This window comes from Fusarium vanettenii, assembly GCF_000151355.1.
Source record: "Fusarium vanettenii 77-13-4 chromosome 3 genomic scaffold NECHAsca_31_chr3_5_0, whole genome shotgun sequence".
NCBI classification, from domain to species: domain Eukaryota; kingdom Fungi; phylum Ascomycota; class Sordariomycetes; order Hypocreales; family Nectriaceae; genus Fusarium; species Fusarium vanettenii.
In genome coordinates, this window is record NW_003315854.1 from 260,087 (window position 1) to 279,588 (window position 19,502).

Below are 19,502 nucleotides of genomic sequence, written 5' to 3' on the forward strand. Positions count from 1 at the left end.
ATCATCTCTCATCTCTCACTCCCTTTCGTCGCCACCACTTCGACTACCATGTCCTTCTGTACATGTATCCCAGCCCCATTATGATCCATGTCCTCACGATATGGACTCGATATCACGGTACGAATACCCTCATGACTATGTACCGGCCTAGGCGCCACGTCGAAGTCGCTAACGTCCGAGACACCACTTTCGATATCGGCCAGTTGATGCGTCGAACTCGTTTCGTCATTCTCCTTTTCCCTATTTGTTCTCGATATTGTAGCCAGTCGGATAGCACGGCTGGGACGACTGATGGGTTGGCTGCTACTTCTGCCGTAGTAGGAGCTGAGGAAGCGGGCGGGGAAGATGTTGCGGATGACAGGTCGAAGTAGGGGGAAGCAAGCTATTGGAAGTTAGTCAAGAGGCGCAACATAGGTTGAAGGTTAAGGGTTCTCACCAGATACAATGGCAATATTGATCTCGACTGATCCCCAGACGCAGTACATGCCATAGTCATGGGGCATTTGTGTTGACTTCGGATTATAACTGAGGGCCTCGACAATGGCGAATACCGACGCGAGACAAACACTACGACAAAGTTAGATGCGGCGTAATAGTAACAGAGCCTGGAAGTCACGTACATGGAACCAACAATGAAGAGAGCGGCCACAGCAATCTTCTGGCCCATGCGCAGGCGGAGTTTGAAGACCTCGATGATAGGCAAGACCAAGATGGCAAGATCCATCAAGAAATGCGTAAGTACCGTGCTAAAGAAGAATTCTGTATCCCGGATCCTGCAGACGGCGTGAGGAATCGTCTTATCCCAATATGCCTGTACTGGGAGGCAGCGAAAGATGGTCATGAACGTCCGAACGATGATCCAGATAAAACACATGGTAATCATGATCTGCATTGGTAGTCGGATCGATGATAGCTGAAAGATTCGCCAGTAGAGGAAGAGGATGGCCAATTTCGCAGAGGCAATCGCAAAGGCATACGTCAGGGAGTTGAAGAATCCGATGAATCGTCCATTGTGAAGGATTAGGTCTCGTTCGGCGTCGCTGAGGTCGTCGGGCATGTATTGACCGAGGTACCAATGGATGGTCCCTACAAGGAATTGTTAGACTCTGAATGATGCGAATATCGTAGGTTGGTTTGTACATTCTAACACGGTCGCCGAGTAGAGGCATCCAAATATCTGGCGTGTCTGTAAGCATGTTGATCATGTCTCAAGAAGACGGAGAACCCACATAGGTAAGGACACAAAATGTATCATCCCACCACCAGGGCTGCTTCGTTATTCGCCGGGCCATGAAGCGCATCACCATGGCCACCGACGCCGCGATCCATGTGATGGCCGTCGACCAGTAGATGTTGGGCTCGAGCCCAGCCATGGTTGAGACTGCAATCTCTCGACAAGTTGAAGCTTTCGACGACAAACACGACAATGACGAGAATCACCTCTAACCGGTTTATCTGGGGGTCCCTCACCTTTTGGCTGAGGATCAGCGCTTTGACTTCTGGGCTGGTTGCGTGGCTGGCCTATCAAGGACACTAGACCCCCATCATTGGACCGTTGACGTGAGGACCTGACTCGACGCGACAAGCCACCATGGCTGAAAACAGAGTGGCAGCAATGTCCCCTACTGGCCTTGGCGGGCTGGACTTGAGCTGCTGTGCTTGGCTGGGCTGTTTTCGGGACTCACGTTTGAGCTGGGGAGTCGATAGCTAGATCGAGACCGATTTGTTGGTTCGGTTCATCGGCAGCGACGGCTTCTCTGCAGACCAAGCCATTCAAATGCCATGGTTAGATGCAAGAGTCATGCAGAGGCTTTTCTTGAAAAATCCCTTTTGCTAGGTCTCAGCCACGTCTTTCTTACCGATCATTCTGGACGCGAAAAGTGAAGCCCCTTTTGCATCAGAATCAGCCACTGAAGGACACGCGAGATAAGAAAGGCGCACAACAGCTGCCGCGTCTACCCCGGCAGTGTGTTGGATCCGGGGTCTGGGAAACTCTAACACGGACCCGCGTGGTGGTCCGCCTCCCAAAACCCCAGGTTATCGCTAAGCCCTGATTTGACGGGTCTCGAGCCTCCCGATAGCCCAGTGAGCGATAGCAACGCGGCCTGAAACCATTGTCATGTCGGCGTTACTGGGACTCGAGTCAGTTGAACGGGAAATCGGGATCTGGATACAGGGCCTCAGCTGAGCCAGTGGTGTCCTGCAGGGCGACGCAAGATGCAGGGACACAGACCGCGTAAACGGCCACACTGCTGCCGTTGCAGAGGGTATCCACATCATATCTTCAGCTTCTCGCTTTGATGTCATTGTTGAAGAAACGCTCAGATCCTCTCAAACTCCACCGTAGCATTCCCCCTTTGACCGTGCACCACGGCCCGGGCTCCTGGTTCTTCAAAGACGCATCGCTTAGGTCTATTGACAGATCTGATCGAGCCTAGCTTCTTCTCCGACCCACCGACGGTGAGGCAGCTAACGCGTAGTGGCTGCAGCGGATTTTGATAACGTGCTGAGGTGGACGATTAGCCCGCTGTCTAAGCGCAGCTCAGGCCATCTGGAAGACCATCCACACGATCTGTCTATCAGTAAAAGGATCACAGAATCTCATTCTTTCTTCAGGGTCAAACGGTGCCGATCAAGGAGGGTGACATGCTTTGGGGTCCCGACACGTGTCGAGCGATACGACGCGGCCGCCGTGGCTTTTCTCCCGTTGCAAGTCGGCAGGCAAGCTAGAGCTGAATGGCTGGGCTTAGCGCGGTGCGGTTTGCGGTCGCGCGGGTGGTGGTCCGCAGTGACGCTGTGGTCTACTAGAAAGCAAGAATGCAGTTCAAAGGCTTTTCAGTGGTTCGCGATACTATTCCCATGTGAGTGATAGTTGAAAGGTTGAATTGACGCGGTTCGTCTTGGGAGTTCAGGGGTTATCGTGACAAGTGACAGCTTTCAACGGAAACCAGCTCGCTTGGACCCAGGGGTCGTACTCATCACATCCGTGCCAAACTACCGGGTTTGGGACTTGTTTAAGTTGACTCTAGCTCTACGGTCTCTATTTCCGCCCCCCTCTCGCTTGTTGGGGTGAAGTTGGCGATATTTCCGCGCTTGGCAGTTTCCCATGTGGCTTATGGGTCAGTCCTTCAGGGGAACTGTCCTGCAAGAAATCGTTAGTGTCTGCCCTTTAATAGGCAATCTTGCATTTCCTAGAACCGATTGGATATCCCAAGCAGTCATGCATTTCATCAGACACGTGCGGTTAAGGAGCCGAATAGTTCATGACGATGATCCGCCATGTGGAATCAGAAATGCTGTTCGCATTTTAGTAGTCCGTGCAATTAAGGTGCGTTCCTCTATGGTATCAGCTATCAGAATCTTCAACAGTACTTGCAGTACTTTGATCTTAACCCTCCTAAATACAGGTTGCCGTTAACCGATGGGCATAAAGGGTCTGAGCATTCCATCAGGCATGGCGCAAGCAACTGTCACGACTTATGCCTCGTAAGGTTAAGAACGTGTCCCAAAGCGCATCAAGTACGGCAATTCTCTTCTCTCTAGTGTCTATTGCTCTTTGCACACGATACAGTGTTTCCCCATAAACCCAACTGATGTCGGCAGATTAGTTTGAACTGAACAGAGTTCGAGCTGTCAAGTCTTCCGCTGGCTCTTAGAGGCTCGTGCCACTTGCTGTCATTTTCTTGCCCCATCTGTTATGGTTCTTTATAAGATTTAGCTTTAAAAAGATGGCGCTGGGGGTGAAAGAGATTACTACGGTGGAATGGGGGTACAAGGTTAGGGGCTGGCTTGATATCAAAGGTAGCCGAGTCAAGATTTCCAAAAGACAGACGGACCAGAGAGGAGCTTTACGAAGGCCTTGGCATGTTTCCAAAGGTGGTTCGAGGGTAACGGTTGCGAGTGAACTATCGAAGAGAGAGATAAGCTTGGTGTCGCTGACGGTTTGGGTGGTTCACATACCCATGTGTCCTCGCCGCCACATGCCTCTTGGTCGCCTCTGTAGTGGTGGGAAGTGCGCTAATCGTCTTGGAGAACCGATTAAATGTGAAGATCCTTAATGCAGGAATGAAACGCGAAGCACATTCAAGAAATTCACGGGGGGCTCGGATTCCATCCATTGACCCTACCCTAAACATCTCTCCATCCTTTTACCGGCTTAATATTCCACCCCTGCCCTCGACCACCATGAATCATGAAGTTGTTTGCCTGGAGCGAGGTCTATGCTCTTCGGGCTCTCAATGCTGTTGGAAATATGGGTGAGGGAGACTTCTCCTCTCTGTATCCATTACTTCTGCGTGTTGTGTGTGTCCTGTCTGTGTGCCACCTTCTGTGCCCTGCCTCTTCCTTGTGCTACCTTCTCTACGTTCAACAAATTCTATGTAGTTACTTGTCCTCTCCTGCCACCCTCCTACGGGACTGCTTGGTGAATTTTGTGGTTTATAATATCGGATCAATGGGATATGGAGGGAATGATTCTAGTCGGTGCCTTGGCTCTTACCTACGTAGCAAATCTCAAGAAGCTTGGGAGGTATACTATCTTGGACTTTACAAGCAAGTGTTCTCCCGCTATGATTGTATGCTTACGACATGTTATGTCTATTTAGTCTGGAATTGGTCATTGGATATATATCCTTCATTTTAGATCGCATATCCGAGATCTATATATGCCGCTTCCACTATGAAATCTGTGATATATCACATATCTCGTTTACGTAGAGGGTCTATTAACATTACCGAATTGGTGCCAACTATGTATTTATGAGTTAAATGGCCACGCATGAGTGTCGTATCTATCAAGATTCTATACTAATAAATATGTTGCCCTGGTCGAATACAAATATTTGAACGCCCTTTAGCCCCGATGCAGCGATTAGGATAACATTCTGTAACTACTATAATTGCCGTGGCCGAAACATCATGACTCTGCCAACGACTTGCCTACATCTCAGCCAGGCAGCCGACGTCGTACCACTTGTACGGGGTGGGTTCTCCATCGGTAATAAGAGGCCCCTTGAAGTATTCGCAACGGCCGATGGAGCTGCCGGTGTAGTAAAAGGCAATGACCTCGCAGCCGCTGTAAGCAGCGCACCCCTCGAGACACTCTTTGGCGCTCAGCTTGTATCCAGGAGAGTAAAGGTAGGTCATGTCATGACCAGGTACGAAGTAGCCGGTGACGCCACAGACGGGAGCAGGGGCCGAGGTGGTGGTCTCTGGAGCGGTAGATGTGGTGGAAACATCAGACTCGGTGGTCGTGGTGGTAGGAGCAGCAGTGGTAAAAGTTTCATCGTTAGTGGTTGTGGTAGAAACGATAGTGGTAGAAGTTTCGGTGGCATACGTCTCGGTAGTAGAAGTTTCAGTGCTGGTAGTCTCTTCGGCGGTTGTCGTGGCGCTCATGGTGGGTGCCGTGGTGTCGGGTCTGCAAGGAGGTCTGGCGACGACTGTCGAGACGGCGGCCAGGGCCACGAAGAGGGGCTTGAAGTGGACCATTGTGTCTACTTGAGTGAAACGGGGAACTTAGTGAATGGTCTAGTAGCGAGTGACTAAGAGTGAGGCAAGGAAAAGAGTGACTATTGGGGATGCACTCGCAATGACGGACGATGCACGAAGAACGACCCAGGCGGCGAGCGACTGTGGGAGCGTCCGTATTTACGTAGACTTTGTTATCATTTACCGATTTAGCTTAAATGAGTTCCCCCAATAATTACAGGCCAAGATGATGTTCCCCTTTTGTTCGAGAGATTAGTTGGAGATCACATCTGGAGATGAAGACCTCTTGAGGGCGCCAACGTTCAAACAAGAGGCAGCACACAGCGATCTAAGCCAATCATAGCCGGCCGGTGACTTATCCTACTGCGAGTATAATGAAATGAGACCAGACGAAAGCAAGGCATCAGCAGCAACTGGTGGTGCTTTAGTGGTGAGTCGAGCAACCATCAGCAGTAAGAAGACCGAGATCCAAACTAGCCCAGGGGCTTGGTGCGCTTTTGACGCTCGAGGGCGCGGGAGCGTCAAATAGTCTCTCGCACTATGACCATTCTTGATGACCAATGCAAGCCACGATATCCATTTACGCGGGGTGAAATATTACGAGGCTGCTCGCCGCGTAGGAATTGTATGTGAGGACGAGCCCTGTTTTCTTTCACCCACATGCCGAACTCCGTACACCACAGCATACTTTCCCCTATTTGTTGCATTGTGCGGCATACACACTCTGTACTCCACTGATAAACTGTATAACTATATCTAATGTGATTTTGGGGTAACACTTGTAAGAACTTCAAGGAGAGGGATGGTCTCGACATCCGCCGATTTTCCAAGTGGCTTATATCACCGTACTCTCCTTAGTCCTATCAAGTTAGACAACCCCGTAAGCGAAAACTCTGACAGAATTGCTTTCACTATGAGCGTCGACTGAGGGGTGATGACGGCGATAATTGTTGAACCGAGCTGGGACAGCGCAGCCACGATAACAGAAAGGATTCCAAGGGGTATTTGGGGGTGACCATCCTGTATTTTTGAGCCAGAAGAGTCAACCTTTTCTATGCACACAAAAGCTCCATTAATCCTCAGCGACGCGGTGGGGTCCTTGGACAAGTAGTCATGGCTCATCCAGATCTAGGGCTCTCAGAGCGAGGACGTTTTTAAGAACGTCAAAGACTCTAAAAGCTGTAGTCATTGATTGGAACAAGCAGTGCGTTCCATGAGATACTGATTCTGTCAAGCACTATCAAGGAGGTGTCGCCTACACACTACCCATACTCAGAACGCTTAATCAGTGTGAAATGGCTCCCACCACGCCCACCACGATAGACACAAACACCAGTGAACCGATGTACATGAGCCACCTGTTGAGTAGCATTTTTTCTGGTTCTCTGTCAGATTTAGGTGCTGGAGCTCTATCCTGTGTCTAAGAATCTTGTTTTGAGCGTGTCTCTATTGTGCAACCATGACCAGGTGGGATTCTGTCATCAGGTACCATGGTGGACGAATCTTCGTAACACAAATTCAGACGGAGAAAGGGCCTCAATGCGCCTGCTGACTTCCGGGATGAGCCACGTCGGTAGAGACACCCAGAGGACAACTTGCCCCCTGCCCCATCACAACAAGGCGCGCCTCATGAGTCTCATCGGAGAATGGAGCGACGGCTTTGCGCAACGCTTTTGCATCATTCATCAGGGGTTCCTCATCCGCTCCGGGGAGGCAGACCTCGTGACATAGACCAGGAGTTTTCTCTGCTGAGACCCACGGGCGTCAAGTGGTAATTTTTCACCTTTCAGCACATTCCTTCTAGGGCGCCTCGTCAAGGGCCACATCAGAGACATGGCCATCTTCCCCCATTCTTTTCCGAGATTTTTCTCTTCCTTCTAGCTATTTTAGATACTTGGCTGCCCATGTTTTCGTTGCTAAAACCAATCAGGACCGGTGGCTGCGGTCGTCAACGTCAATGGCTGGCATGTGGCTCTAGATTTGGCGATTTCCGAGGTGAAGGTTTCCACAACGACAAGTCCCGTCAAGGGAGATCGGTTGATCGGTATTTGTTCCGTGGACGGGGATAATAAGGACCCATTCCCTTGCAAAAATGAGAAAGAAAGTCTTCTGTTCATGGTCTTTTATTGCTGTTCATCGTAGACTAATTGTTCACGGCGACGAAAAGACGAATCCACTGATACAATGCATTGGACAGCCCATACGCATTTGCTGCTTCCAGCTCTACTCAGCAATGGCTTTACGGCACAAGCACAACAGAGTGGCGCTGATGCCGACCCCTATGCTCCCGTTTACACAAATTGTCCATTGAACTTGAGAGTCCGCGATCCCTCAGACGTATGCTATGTGGGACCCTCATTGATGCTCATAAGCTGACTGATGTTAGGGTCTTTCCAAGGAAGAGAGCGCCTGGAGACAACAACGAGGAAAGCAGATGATCCCTAATTTGGAAGATTACCTGAAGCTGGCCAACATTTCCGACTTTGACGTGTCAAGTTTCATCAAGAAGCTCAAGCCAACTAATGTTCCTGTTGTCGGTCTTTCGGTCTCTGGCGGTGGCACCCAATCTGGTCTTGGAGGTCTGGGTATTTGGCAGGCGTACGATGCTCGATCTGACGCTGCTGTCGCGGCTCGCACTGGAGGCTTAACCCAGCTTCTATCTTACATCACGGGCCTGAGTGGAGGCGGCGCCGTGACCGTTTTGTTGCTGTAGGATTCTTAACCCATCCCAGACGCCATATGCTGACCCAATGCGATAGTGCCGCAAACAATTTTAGCACAACTGATGCTCTACGAAAAGCCACCAATTTCTCAGTGGCCTATGCCTCTGGGCCGGATGGAGACCAAGAGGCTTTTCTCAAAGACATCTTCGAAAACACTGGAGCCAAGGCCGAAGCTGGTTTGCCCGTCTCTGTCGGCGACACCTTTGGACAGTTCTGGGGCACTTGGCTCCCAGAAGATCAACTCTTTAGCAACTACTCTGACATTGCCGCCAACGGCACTGCTTTCAACCTCGGAGATGCACCCATGCCGATCCTAGCCCTTGCAGAAGTCATCCCCGGCAAGTCCCCAGAAATCGGCAAACTCATGTATCCCGGCTTCAACAAGACAAACGGCTTCAACCTCACGGCTTACGAAGTCACACCATTCGAGTTTGGAAGCTGGCTAGGAGGCAGAGTCCAAGCTTTCATTGCCACAAAGTGGCTTGGAACAGCCATGTCCAAGGGCAAAGCACAAAACTCGAGTGAGTGCGTTCAGGGATTTGATAAGCTCACTCTTATGCAAGGGACGACGGCCAATGCGTTTACGGCCTGGTTTATTGACGCATTTTATGACATTCCGACTTTTGCAAAGCGATACTTGCAAGAGAGGCAAATGGTGAATAAGGATATCAATGATATTCCTGTTCCTGAGGATCAGTATGATAATCCTCTTGTTCAACTTGTGAATGAGACGGCCAAGTACTTTGACCTCACATTCAACGAATCATTGTGGTCTACATTCCCTAATCCATTTGAGGATTACAACAATGACATGAAGGGTGTCTCGGAGTTACTTCTCGTATGTTTCCGTCAAGTTTTTGCGAAGCACTTCTGACAGTATTAGGTGGACGGCAGCCTCACGGGAGAGACCAACCCCCTTCGACCTCTGATCATCCCTGATCGCAAGCTTGATTTGATTATCGTGTACGAAGCTTCGTCGGATTCCATCAACGATTGGGTCAACGGAACCAATTTGATTAGTAGGTTTTTCGTCTGTTCATGCTTAGAGCGAATGTTGACTGGTTACAGACACTGGCCTTGCCGCAAAGGAGGGAAACATCCCTTTCCCCAACATCCCAGACGTCAACACCATGGTCGGCCTGAATCTCACCAAACAACCAACATTCTTCGGCTGCAACGCCACAAAGGACACGCCCCTCCTTCTCTACCTCCCCAACGCTCCATGGACGGGCTACACCAACTACTCGTACACTCTGGATCAATTCACAGATCAGCAACTCGACATTGCCTTTGACAATGCGTTCCAGGTCGCCACTTACGGCAACGGCACGGTTGATTCTGACTGGCCGGCTTGTCTTGCGTGTGCCGCCATCAAAGGAGCTCTTCAGCGCACAAACACCAAGCTGCCATCTCAGTGTCAGGAGTGTTTTGATAGACATTGCTGGAATGGCACGACGAGTTCCAAGGAGGTCACAGCTGCTGATTTTGACCTGAGGCCGCGCTTGAATACTAGTTTGACGTATGAGGAGTGGAACGAGACGGATTGGTCTGCAGGATCATCCAACAGTACCAGTGGCAAGGATGATGATTCTGCAGGTTCCAAGGCGACGGGAAGTTTTGTTGGAGTGTCTTTGTCTATCTTTCTGATTGCTGCTATACTCATGTAGAGATTTTAAACTTGCTTGGTGATGGGAGATTGGAAGTAATACTTAATACCGCGTTATCTTGAATGATGAGAGGATGTTGTTATGTCGATCCGCATTTCACTTCCGTGCCTGAGTGAGAGTTCTCCCACTTTGACTGCACTTAGTAGAGTGGGGGCCATGGTTCAAGTTGAAAGCAAATCGCTGGTTAATATGAATATGGAGGCTCTACTGAATAAAGAACGTGGTGGAATCCATCAAATCCTCGCAGTAAAGTTCGTCTACCATCTCACCACCCATAATACCCCCAACATATGAACCGCCGACGAGTGCGTACAGTTTTCTGCCAGTCTCTGGACCGGTTCGCGCTATCGGACGCAAGATGAATGGTACTGGTGACCCAAAAAGAATTGCAATCGTGTCTCCAACACAACTTTCCGCCACACAGGTGCCTACAAACCCGCTCTTAGAGACAAATAAAGACCGTTTCCCAATTCCTTGATTCAAACACAGCTCATATTCGTTTTGCTGGCCGTCATTATTTGGATCGGCTTTCGTGGCATGCCGGTTAAGGAGGCTCAGATACATATGCTCGTAAGACGAAGGGGCGGCATCGTAGCCAGATCTCAAGCGCTTGTTCGAGATCAAGATCCTCCATAACGGCTCCTTTGTCTTGAACTGATCTATAAATGGTGCAATCGTGGGGTTGAGCTGACAAGTCCATTGCCTGGCTTCAGACGCTACAGCCTCCAGAGCAGGTAGTTTCTCGATGCATGAATCGAGGGATGTGCCCAACGATATGACCTGGTCGATTGTGTCGACAAAGAGACCCTCTACCTGCAGCGTTCTTTCGTCATCCAACCTCTTTCCATTGTTGCAATCCGCCCCGGCACCAGATGCGCTAGTTCCTGCTGGCGGATGGAAGTGAATACCGCTTGTCTGTGTTGCCTTGCCGGCTATCTGTCGTGAGAAGTCGGGAACCCAAGATGGAAGATTTGGCTGTTCGACTGTTGGTGGAAGAGAGTCGATGCGAGGAGCAGGAGCAGAAACTCCTGGAAGCCAGACTCCTGACAGGAAGTATGGGCCTTCTCCTTGAGAGAAGATGTGTGCCATGGCATCTGAGTAAACCGCCGCGGTCGGTTTATGGTAGTCAACGGGGATATTAGTGCCGAGCCCATCCGTTTTGAGCATTCCAAGAAGCCCATAGATCCTATCCCTTGGGTCGGTGGCCTCTGAGGACCTCGAGATCATCAGTAATTTCCTCAGACTCTCCCCACCCTGGGTCCGCATGGCCTCCTCCCTGAGTTCATTCAAGACATCGAGCTTCATCAATGCAACCATCTGAAAGTCGCCACCAGTGTTGGCGTTGTTGCTAGCACTCCCTCCTTGTTTTGTGTCTTGTTCACGGATCATGCCCAATTCCGCGAAGGCATCTCTTGCAATAGCCACCCATCCTTTGATGAATAGCGACCATGGCGCAGATTTCCATCCACAAACCACCAAGGGGTCTTGCTTGGCCATGGCCAGTTCTTGAAGAATTCAAGTGCGTGAGAATTATGGGCGGCGATCCACGATGCTAATGAAGAAGCTGCTGCATTCACGCATCAGCCTCAATTTTTCTGTGCCCTGTTGCCCGTCTGGCCCAGCAATCACCGGTAGCGCATCAAACACGGCATCGCTACCATCACCTTCCTCTCCAATCCAAATTACAACTCTCTCCGCTGATGCGTAGATATCCCGCATCATTGAAACTTGCTGGCCTCGCTCATTCAGATCTTCCTGATTGATGCACACGGCATCTACCCAGAGGGTGATTGGGTGTCCCCCGACAGGTGGACGCAAATGTCGCAAAGCTGAAACGAGGTTCGCCGTAGCCGGAAAGTGATGTCCATCAAGAACTAGGACATTGCTCGAGTCATTGGGATTTGAGGGCTTACCCCATACATAAGATAACGCATCGTAGACCGGGCGGGTAGTTAGGTTGGAGTTGGATAATTGACAGTGAAGCGGCGTGTCCGAGCTGCCTGGTAAGAGCGTGAGAAGACGGAACCCGCCAGGTTGAGAGCCAAGCGGAACATAGCGAAATCCGTTAGCCGACATGTTGCACGTTTGGTTGAGTCGTCACGGAAAATAACTCGCGGGTTTTGTTTCGGGTAAAGATTTCTATTCTTACAAACCCCTCACCACGTGCTCAAGAAGTTGCAAGCCGGTCCTGGGCGCTATTGGACATTGTTCCAGACCTGTCGCCTCGCAGGGGTGCTCAGTGTGTCCCGGCGTACCTCAGCCAGAGCTGAACACCACGTTTCCGTCTTGATCTATAGCGAGTTCCTCTGGTAGACATTCCGTACCTTCCACATACTCTCCTTCGACAGCAAGCAAAGTTCTATCACCTTTGCTCCACCTGTGTCGTACAATTCCTGGTCGTGTAAAACCAGGCATGCAGTCTCGAATGGGGCCAAGGTATCCGTCGTGCGCCAAATTAAACCAACGCGCTTCATCGTGGGGATCACGACCATTCCCCAGTTGGTGCCACACGGCGATCTCGATACACCAGCCCTTCGCCTCTTGTCCGTCGTATCGCCGGCTGATCTTGACTTGATAATCTGTCATGCAAACTCCACAGGCCCTGACGTTTCCAATCGCGTTTGCAGAGTCCCGTAAAGGCCAACGTATTCTCTCGAGCTCTGGGACACAGAGTGGTACGAAATGGATGTGGCGCTCGAACCAACAGTTACCTCTGGTCCAGTGCTTCCCAATCTGTAGATGTCGACAAACACGCCACCTAGCCTGCATGAGGAACTTTTCCAGGCTCTTGGTGTCGTTTTGAGTGTGTAGTATCTTGTAGCGGACAGAGAGGAGCAATTCGCTGTTGATTATTCGTGGACGAACGGCCATATCAACCGACGTGCCAGTCTCCTGGCACACCTTATGGGTATCCAGGGTGATCGCTTCCAGAGGCATGCCGTGTTGAGGACCGTAAAGATGGCGGTTCATAATGACCCTCACGGCATGGAACGTGAGGCAATGATCCTCGCCTACTGGGAACTCGAAACACTCTTTTTCCCAGTCTCGAGCAGGATGATTTTCCCAGACTTGAGCACGATGATTTTCCCAGTCTTGAGCAGGATGAAGGCCCAGATACCCTTTCCACTGCTTCCGGCCAGAGCAATCTTCTTTCGCGGGCACATCCCATCGGTGAAGCTTGGCACATTGAAGACAGCAGTAATAGTGGGGGATATCCTTTTCCAACTGGCTTAGCCAATCCTTTCTCCAGTACCAGTCCCTTTTGCGCCGATACCAAGGGTCGGTTTCGCGAAAATAGTTGCTGTAAAGAGATCGACAGGTCAACGCAAAGCAAATTTGCGTGGGCTTATCAATGTGCCTGAAGATGATATCTATCAGTTCATTTGGAATGCCGAGCAGGCAAGTCTGAAGATGCGTGCTCCCTGAGGAGTGGATGGATGCTTGGTTGGGAGCCATTAGGAAACGCGCCATGGTTCTGGGTGACTCGGAGACGAAGAATGGTTGTTGCTTTTGTTTTGTTTTTGTGAAAACTAAAGAAAGAGAGGGGAAAGGGGGAAGTTGGATCAAGCTGGCAGCCGTCGGCAGCTGGCAGTGGTTATGCAGTCGCAATGATCCACTGCCGATATCTGGTGACAGTGATTCACGGACCAACTGCTGTTCTGTCCAAGGATGTGTTTAGGAGATGCGTAGTAGATTAGATTTGAAGGCGGTGGTGTGTTGGGATTTGTGTTTGAAAGGTTGAGGGATCCTCCAGTGCGCCGGTCTCACTTATATAGCTATTCGTCTCGCACTCAAGCTTGCCCAGGCAGCTGCTGTAGGTAATACCGCAATGCACCTTTGCGTTCGAATTTAAATTACTTTCATTTTACCTTGAACTTCGGCAGTCTTATGTTCCAAGATAAAGTTTTCAATCTTTTGAAGCTATGTTGGACAAGAACACACCGTTAATGCGGACCGAATAACTCTTTGTTGACATAATTGCAAGGTTTTTTGACCGAAATTCAAGTAGCAATAAGCCGATTCGAAAGGCATGTATTGTGTTTTGCAATTAACTCTACTTAGAGAGCCCTAAAGAGTCAAAATAACACGTGGTAGTTACATGGAGGCATAGGATGAAATTTACTGCGGTCGCCTCCACTCCTAGCCCAGCGAGGAGATGCTCACGTCCGTTTCCCTGGAGCCCTCAGATGATCCCCTGTATCGCCTCCCCAAGCGCTATCTATTCACCCCTTGCAAGTTCATCAAGATGCGAGTCAAGATCGTGACTGGTTGGTTCATCTGTCTTCTTGGAGGGTATGATTATGTGTTTTATTGACCTGGATATCAGTCTCTAATCACGGCCGAACCATCAGTCTTTAAAGGATGTCTAACGCGTCATGCGTGACAAGCAATGACTTGACAGCAAGTCTTCCCAAGTATTACAACTCTACAATAATGATTCTCCCAAATCGGATGCCACAGCTAAAAGTACCGCTCCCCACGTTGCAGCCAAAGTCGAGGTGGAAGCAAACCACATATCCGGCCCGTCTACTTGATCAATATGAAAGTAATATATACAAACATGCCAACTGTGAAACTCGGCAACCCCATACGTTGCCCATCTCAAACTTGTCGAGAGGAGAGAGTCCTTGTATGCGGTCGTGATGCTCGCTGCGCCTAAGCAGACACAAGCAGCTGAAGAAGCAAGGACAAAGGCCTTGTAGCCTATAAACACCGGGTCCTTCGACTCAAATGACTTCCTGTCCAGTCTTGTAACTATCTCAGCGGCATAGATCAGACTTGCCCATAAGGAAAGGAGAATGCCTGGAACCATTTGCCATGGTGCAGAAGGAACCCAGTCACCGTAGCCGAGCAGGGACCTTAGCCGTAGTTTCAAAATTCTGACGACGATGGAAAATACCACCGAGAGCGCAATAGAGAGGCTCTCTAGTCTTTCATGCAGATTGACGTGCGCAGGCATCGTCTCCCGACTAAAGTTCATGTAGAAACCTTCTCCGCTTATCAGACCGCAGTCGGCGCGAGCATCGTCCTTCTCCCGGCCAAAAGAACCGGCAGCAGACGGGTGGGTCAGGTACAAGCCAGCAAAGACAGCAAGCCATATACTACCTGAGCTACCGAGAGTTGTTGCAGCACTGATTGTGACTCGCGCGGCGGTGATTGAAATCATGTAAACCCATAGTCCGTGGGTCTCAATAGGTTCGTAGGCTAGTCTGGAGCCTGCTGGTGGTGTTACTGCTTGAAGTTTTGGGGTGGAAGCTGAAACGAGAACTGGGTTGGCCCATTGTCTCGCTGGAGTGTTCGCAGGTGTCGGAGCTTGGTCATTGATTAAAGCAACGCCAGCCCATATCGAGATAAGCATGGCTTCAAAGACGATGCATCGCTTTGAATCTCGAGCTGCAGATGCAGCAACGGAATGGGTAAGGAGGCAGCGAGCGTTTCTGAGGTTCATTGTTCTTCGTCGACTTCCGACTCTGACGCTGATTGCATCGAAAGTTTTGATGCAAACGCGGTGATCTAAAAGGTCCGAGATAGTTGTCATGTCGCCGGAAGCCCAGAACCTCCTTGCCGCAGAATTCGCATCTCTCTCCCAGTCCCGGAAGTCCCTTAGCCACTCTTGTTCCGTTTGTCTTTGACTGGTGAGAAACAGCTGGCTCCCTCGTCGAACATCATCGTCACTTGCGTGAACCAAGGTGGAAAGAGACCAACACCCTGACGCCACAATCTGCTTACTGGTATCCTCCAGGCTGATGCCTCTGGCGGCAAACTCCTGTCGAAGCTTCTCGGCCTGGTTGATAATGTCGGTTTGGTCCCCGTGGTAACAGTTCTTCTGGCAACACTCCACGTGCCCGAAGCCATCGCGGAATTGTTTCTTCGCCTTCTGAAGACCAGGCACCAGCCAGTATTGAGGAAGCATACCATACAGAGTGGATGTGCTGTTTCTGAAGAACAGCCAGCTGGCAGCAATCAGCGTGACAACACCGCTCGGGTATTGTCCCACGTCACTGTTGGGTATTTGAGCCCAGCATAACTGCAGGAGACAGAGAAACACAAGTTGAATTGACATGGACGGAGAAAGAAGTTGTCGGAGTAGCGACGGCATCTTACGGGGTGTTCTGATATCTCGGAGGAGCCTTGTATCGGCAAGGAGCAGAGCAAACAAAAACGACGGAGAGAGATATTCTTATCAGGCTGTCGCCATTCCACCATTGGGAGGCCTCTGGCCAATAGTATACAACTCAAGTGGAACGTAACGATACGCAGGCGTACCTCAAGAGGGGCAATAGACTATGTCGTGCAACAACGTCGGGCGGCACCCGAGGCTTCCGACTCAAGCGCCAGCCTGATCTCTTATCACAGAGTCTTAGGGGTTGAAATAACTGCAGACCGCTTCCAGGGCCCACCGGTGGGCGCAATGTGTGCAGCCTGGTATCTGGATGGGCATCACCAGCCAGTGAGAACCTGTGACATGGTGGGTCGAGTCCAGTCGTCAATGTGCAATCTTTTCAGCTTGTATGTAGTGAGAGTGGGGGGAGAATACTGTGGCTTTTCAAATGCGCTGAGCCAGGGTGTTGGCCAGTTTGAGGAACAATTGCCTCAGTCCAGAGGGAGGGGCAACGCGCTCAGGGTAGCATCTCAAGTAACCTGTACTAGGCGGACGATAGACAATGTGCCCAAGGGAGCCCTCGGCTGCTATCTTACAATTTCGCTGCTTTGCTACCAAGCCCCAGCTCCTTGATGATGATATCTGCAGCTTTCTCGCCAATCACAATAGCCGTGTTGTTCGTGTTCGCTCCAACGTTCATGGGTGGAATACTCAAATCAGCAAGCTTGAGACCCTTTGTCCCCCAGACGTTCAAGCCCTTGTCCACGACACCAAACTTTTCACGGGGAGCCATCTTGGCCGTACCGATCGAGTGCCATGTGGTTTCAACTCGTTCACGAATGAACTGCTCAATAGCCTTGTCGTCCTCTGGCGAGTACTCCAGATCTTCGACATTTTCCAGTCTCTCGCCGAGATCGACACAAGCCGCCTTGGAGCCAGTAGGAAAGTTTGGATGACCGGCAGGAATCTCACCGCGGTACAATTCGGTCCGTCGCATGATCTCACGAGATCGTTTGTAGGCCCACAGTTGCTTCTTGAGATCAATGTCACCCTTGTCTGTGAGGAAGCCCACGTTGAAGTCAAGTGGATCGGTGATTTCAGGTCCAGTGATGTGAAGGTGGCCTCGAGAGTAGGGGTACGCAGTGTAGTTGGCAATGGTCATGTATTGTCCCATCGGAACAGTCGCAAGGTCTCCATAGAAACTACCACTTGTTAGCACAGCACTGTTCATTGTTTGGCTGACGTACGCAGAGATAACAGCTGTGAGCATCAATGGACGGTTTGGAACATCCTTGAAGTCTTTGTCCCACGCAGCTCGGAACTCGGGACCAAGTTCATCAACCTGGGCCTCTGTTGGTCGCAGCTTGGACGAGAGTTCGACTGTGTTCCAACCAATCTGGTGATGATTTGAATCAACCAGCGCTTGTCGTTGTTCTGGATCTCTGAAGATCCAATCAGCAGTCTCGTGTGGCTCAAGGCCTGTCCTGTACGGGTAGAGAATGATGTTGTGGTCCTCATATTCGTGACCGACACCAGGGAGATCGACAAGAACAGGGACGTCGGCTCTCTTGAGGATCTTGGGATTACCGACACCTGACCTCTCGAGAACGGAGGGCGTACCACAGGCGCCGCATGAAACAACCACAAGTTTGCGAGCCTTAACAATGCGCTTCGGGTGTTGGGTGGCAGCAAGTTGGAGTTGGAACGCAGGATTGGGGGTGTATTCGACGCCAACAGCTCGCTTCTCGTCATCCAACAAGGCTCGAACAACCTTGGACTCGACAAGGATGTGAAGGTTAGGGTACTTGTTCCCTTCGAGCTTGTCATGCAGATACTTTCTCGCAGTGTCCTGTCGTTTGCCATCCGGCGAAATGTAACGAAGCCAGCGCTCGAACCCGTTGTTGCTGTCAAGATCCTGTAGATCCTTGATCTCAGGCCACCCGACGGCTGCTGCAGCCTGGAGGACATCGTCTTCCACTTTGGTGTTTCGAAAAGTGCCGTCACTGACATGGATTGGACCGTCGAACCCGTGAAGTTCTGGGTTGCCTTTGCCATGATACGTCTCGAACTTGGGAGTGTCAGTAGCAGAACTACAATGAACAAGTCGAGCCAATGGTTACCTTCTTCAAGAACGGAAGCATTTCTTCTCCTGACCATCCGGGCGTGTTCCAAGAGTCAAAGTCAGATCGTTGGGCGCGGGTGTACATGAGGAAATTGATTGAAGACCCTCCACCCAGCACGCCGCCCGAGGGAACAATGCATTCTCGGCCGGCCAGTTGTTCTGCCTTGTTGGCTTTGTAGAATATGGTCGCTTTGCTAGTGGGCAGCAAGTGATCAGGATAGAAGACGGGATTCCCGATGTTCTGGATGCCTCGGTTGTCTGGACCGCCTTCGATGACGAGGATCGAGAGGTTTGGGTCAGCTTCTGCGAGACGTCCAGCCACGACGCAGGCAGCGGTGCCGCCTTGAATGATCAGTATTTATCCCCATTATTTGACAGACGGACATCTCACCTCCGGCGATAATGATGTCGACTTCGTCGATCTCGTCAGCGAGCTTGGTGTACAGACCCATGGTTGCTGGTAGAGGTGCTCATGGGCGATATTCTCTCTTCTGTCGGAGCCTGGTCAGGGTCTCCTCCCTCCCTTAAATAGATCGCGCCTGCCCTGCATATGAATCGCAGCTTCCTGCATGCTTTGCCCCCGCTTCTCATGTCGTATGCTCCTTGCGTATCACATACACTCAGATCCTTGATCTGGGGTTACACAAATTCCCTCAGTCACGTCGCGCACACGGGGCATGAGTACCATTGCCCCGGCTCGTACTTGCCTGACACAGCTCATGTGATAACGAATAGCATCGGCCTGTCTGGATGAATGGGCGTTGATCCGACTCTGTAGACAAAGCAAGTACATGCGGACAGCAGCAGGCTCCACTGGCATAGCGATGAGTACATCCTCGATGTTTATTTCCAGCTGGGGGTTTTATAGAGTATTGGCTCTCGAGCCCTTTCGGGAGTGACGTTAGATCCCAGTTCTCGCAAACGTAACCAAGATGCGTAGCCGTTGGGAAGGACCCTCTGGTTACTCATCCCAGCGAGCAAATCCATCTACCTAGCCACCCAAGTCAGAAAGTGACTCAGTCTGTCGCAAAATTGAGGCACATGCAATCTTCCACCACGATGCACTACTGACGAATGAAGACAAGGCCCTTTGCGCCCAGGTGAGACAGTCGAGCTGTCCCCGCAACGATTTCCCGAGTCCTCAGTTCTCGCGGTAATGGATGCAAATGGCATCCTGTCGCGTTGTTTCTGTAAGTTGGTCGCTGTTGTCACATCTGACTGGTGCTATAGAACTTCATCCTAAGACCACCATCAGTCGTCCTCAGGCTGTACAGGAACCATTAAAGATGGTAAATATTCGCCTGGCATGTCAGATTCGGGTACAAGATGAGGGGTCGGGGTGGAATATGCAGGATCTGAGACAAACTGCACAACACGGTTGGTCAACGCACTCAGCTGCG

General features: G+C 50.7%; 4 protein-coding genes across 4 annotated transcripts; 1 reads left to right on the forward strand and 3 right to left on the reverse strand.

Moving 5' to 3' along the window:
* Positions 1 to 8: 8 nt before the first annotated feature.
* On the reverse strand, positions 9 to 1,373 carry NECHADRAFT_37170 (uncharacterized protein; the record flags this gene model as incomplete). Its single annotated transcript, XM_003042955.1, has 4 exons — positions 9 to 382; positions 437 to 567; positions 621 to 1,086; positions 1,226 to 1,373. 4 exons carry the CDS (start codon positions 1,371 to 1,373, stop codon positions 9 to 11), a joined length of 1,119 nt encoding a protein of 372 aa, XP_003043001.1.
* Positions 1,374 to 4,938: 3,565 nt separating this feature from the next.
* NECHADRAFT_78407 (uncharacterized protein) lies at positions 4,939 to 5,487 on the reverse strand (the record flags this gene model as incomplete). The annotated part of the gene is made up of 1 exon (XM_003042956.1): positions 4,939 to 5,487. One exon carries the CDS (start codon positions 5,485 to 5,487, stop codon positions 4,939 to 4,941), a length of 549 nt encoding a protein of 182 aa, XP_003043002.1.
* Positions 5,488 to 7,579: 2,092 nt separating this feature from the next.
* On the forward strand, positions 7,580 to 12,688 carry NECHADRAFT_92275 (uncharacterized protein; the record flags this gene model as incomplete). Its single annotated transcript, XM_003042859.1, has 8 exons — positions 7,580 to 7,625; positions 7,709 to 7,824; positions 7,874 to 8,196; positions 8,247 to 9,048; positions 9,094 to 9,229; positions 9,279 to 9,776; positions 12,297 to 12,313; positions 12,662 to 12,688. The coding sequence occupies 8 exons, from the start codon at positions 7,580 to 7,582 to the stop codon at positions 12,686 to 12,688; spliced, it is 1,965 nt and encodes a 654-aa protein (XP_003042905.1).
* Positions 12,689 to 16,572: 3,884 nt separating this feature from the next.
* NECHADRAFT_92276 (uncharacterized protein) lies at positions 16,573 to 18,554 on the reverse strand (the record flags this gene model as incomplete). The annotated part of the gene is made up of 4 exons (XM_003042957.1): positions 16,573 to 17,182; positions 17,228 to 18,048; positions 18,101 to 18,444; positions 18,494 to 18,554. The coding sequence occupies 4 exons, from the start codon at positions 18,552 to 18,554 to the stop codon at positions 16,573 to 16,575; spliced, it is 1,836 nt and encodes a 611-aa protein (XP_003043003.1).
* Positions 18,555 to 19,502: the final 948 nt, after the last annotated feature.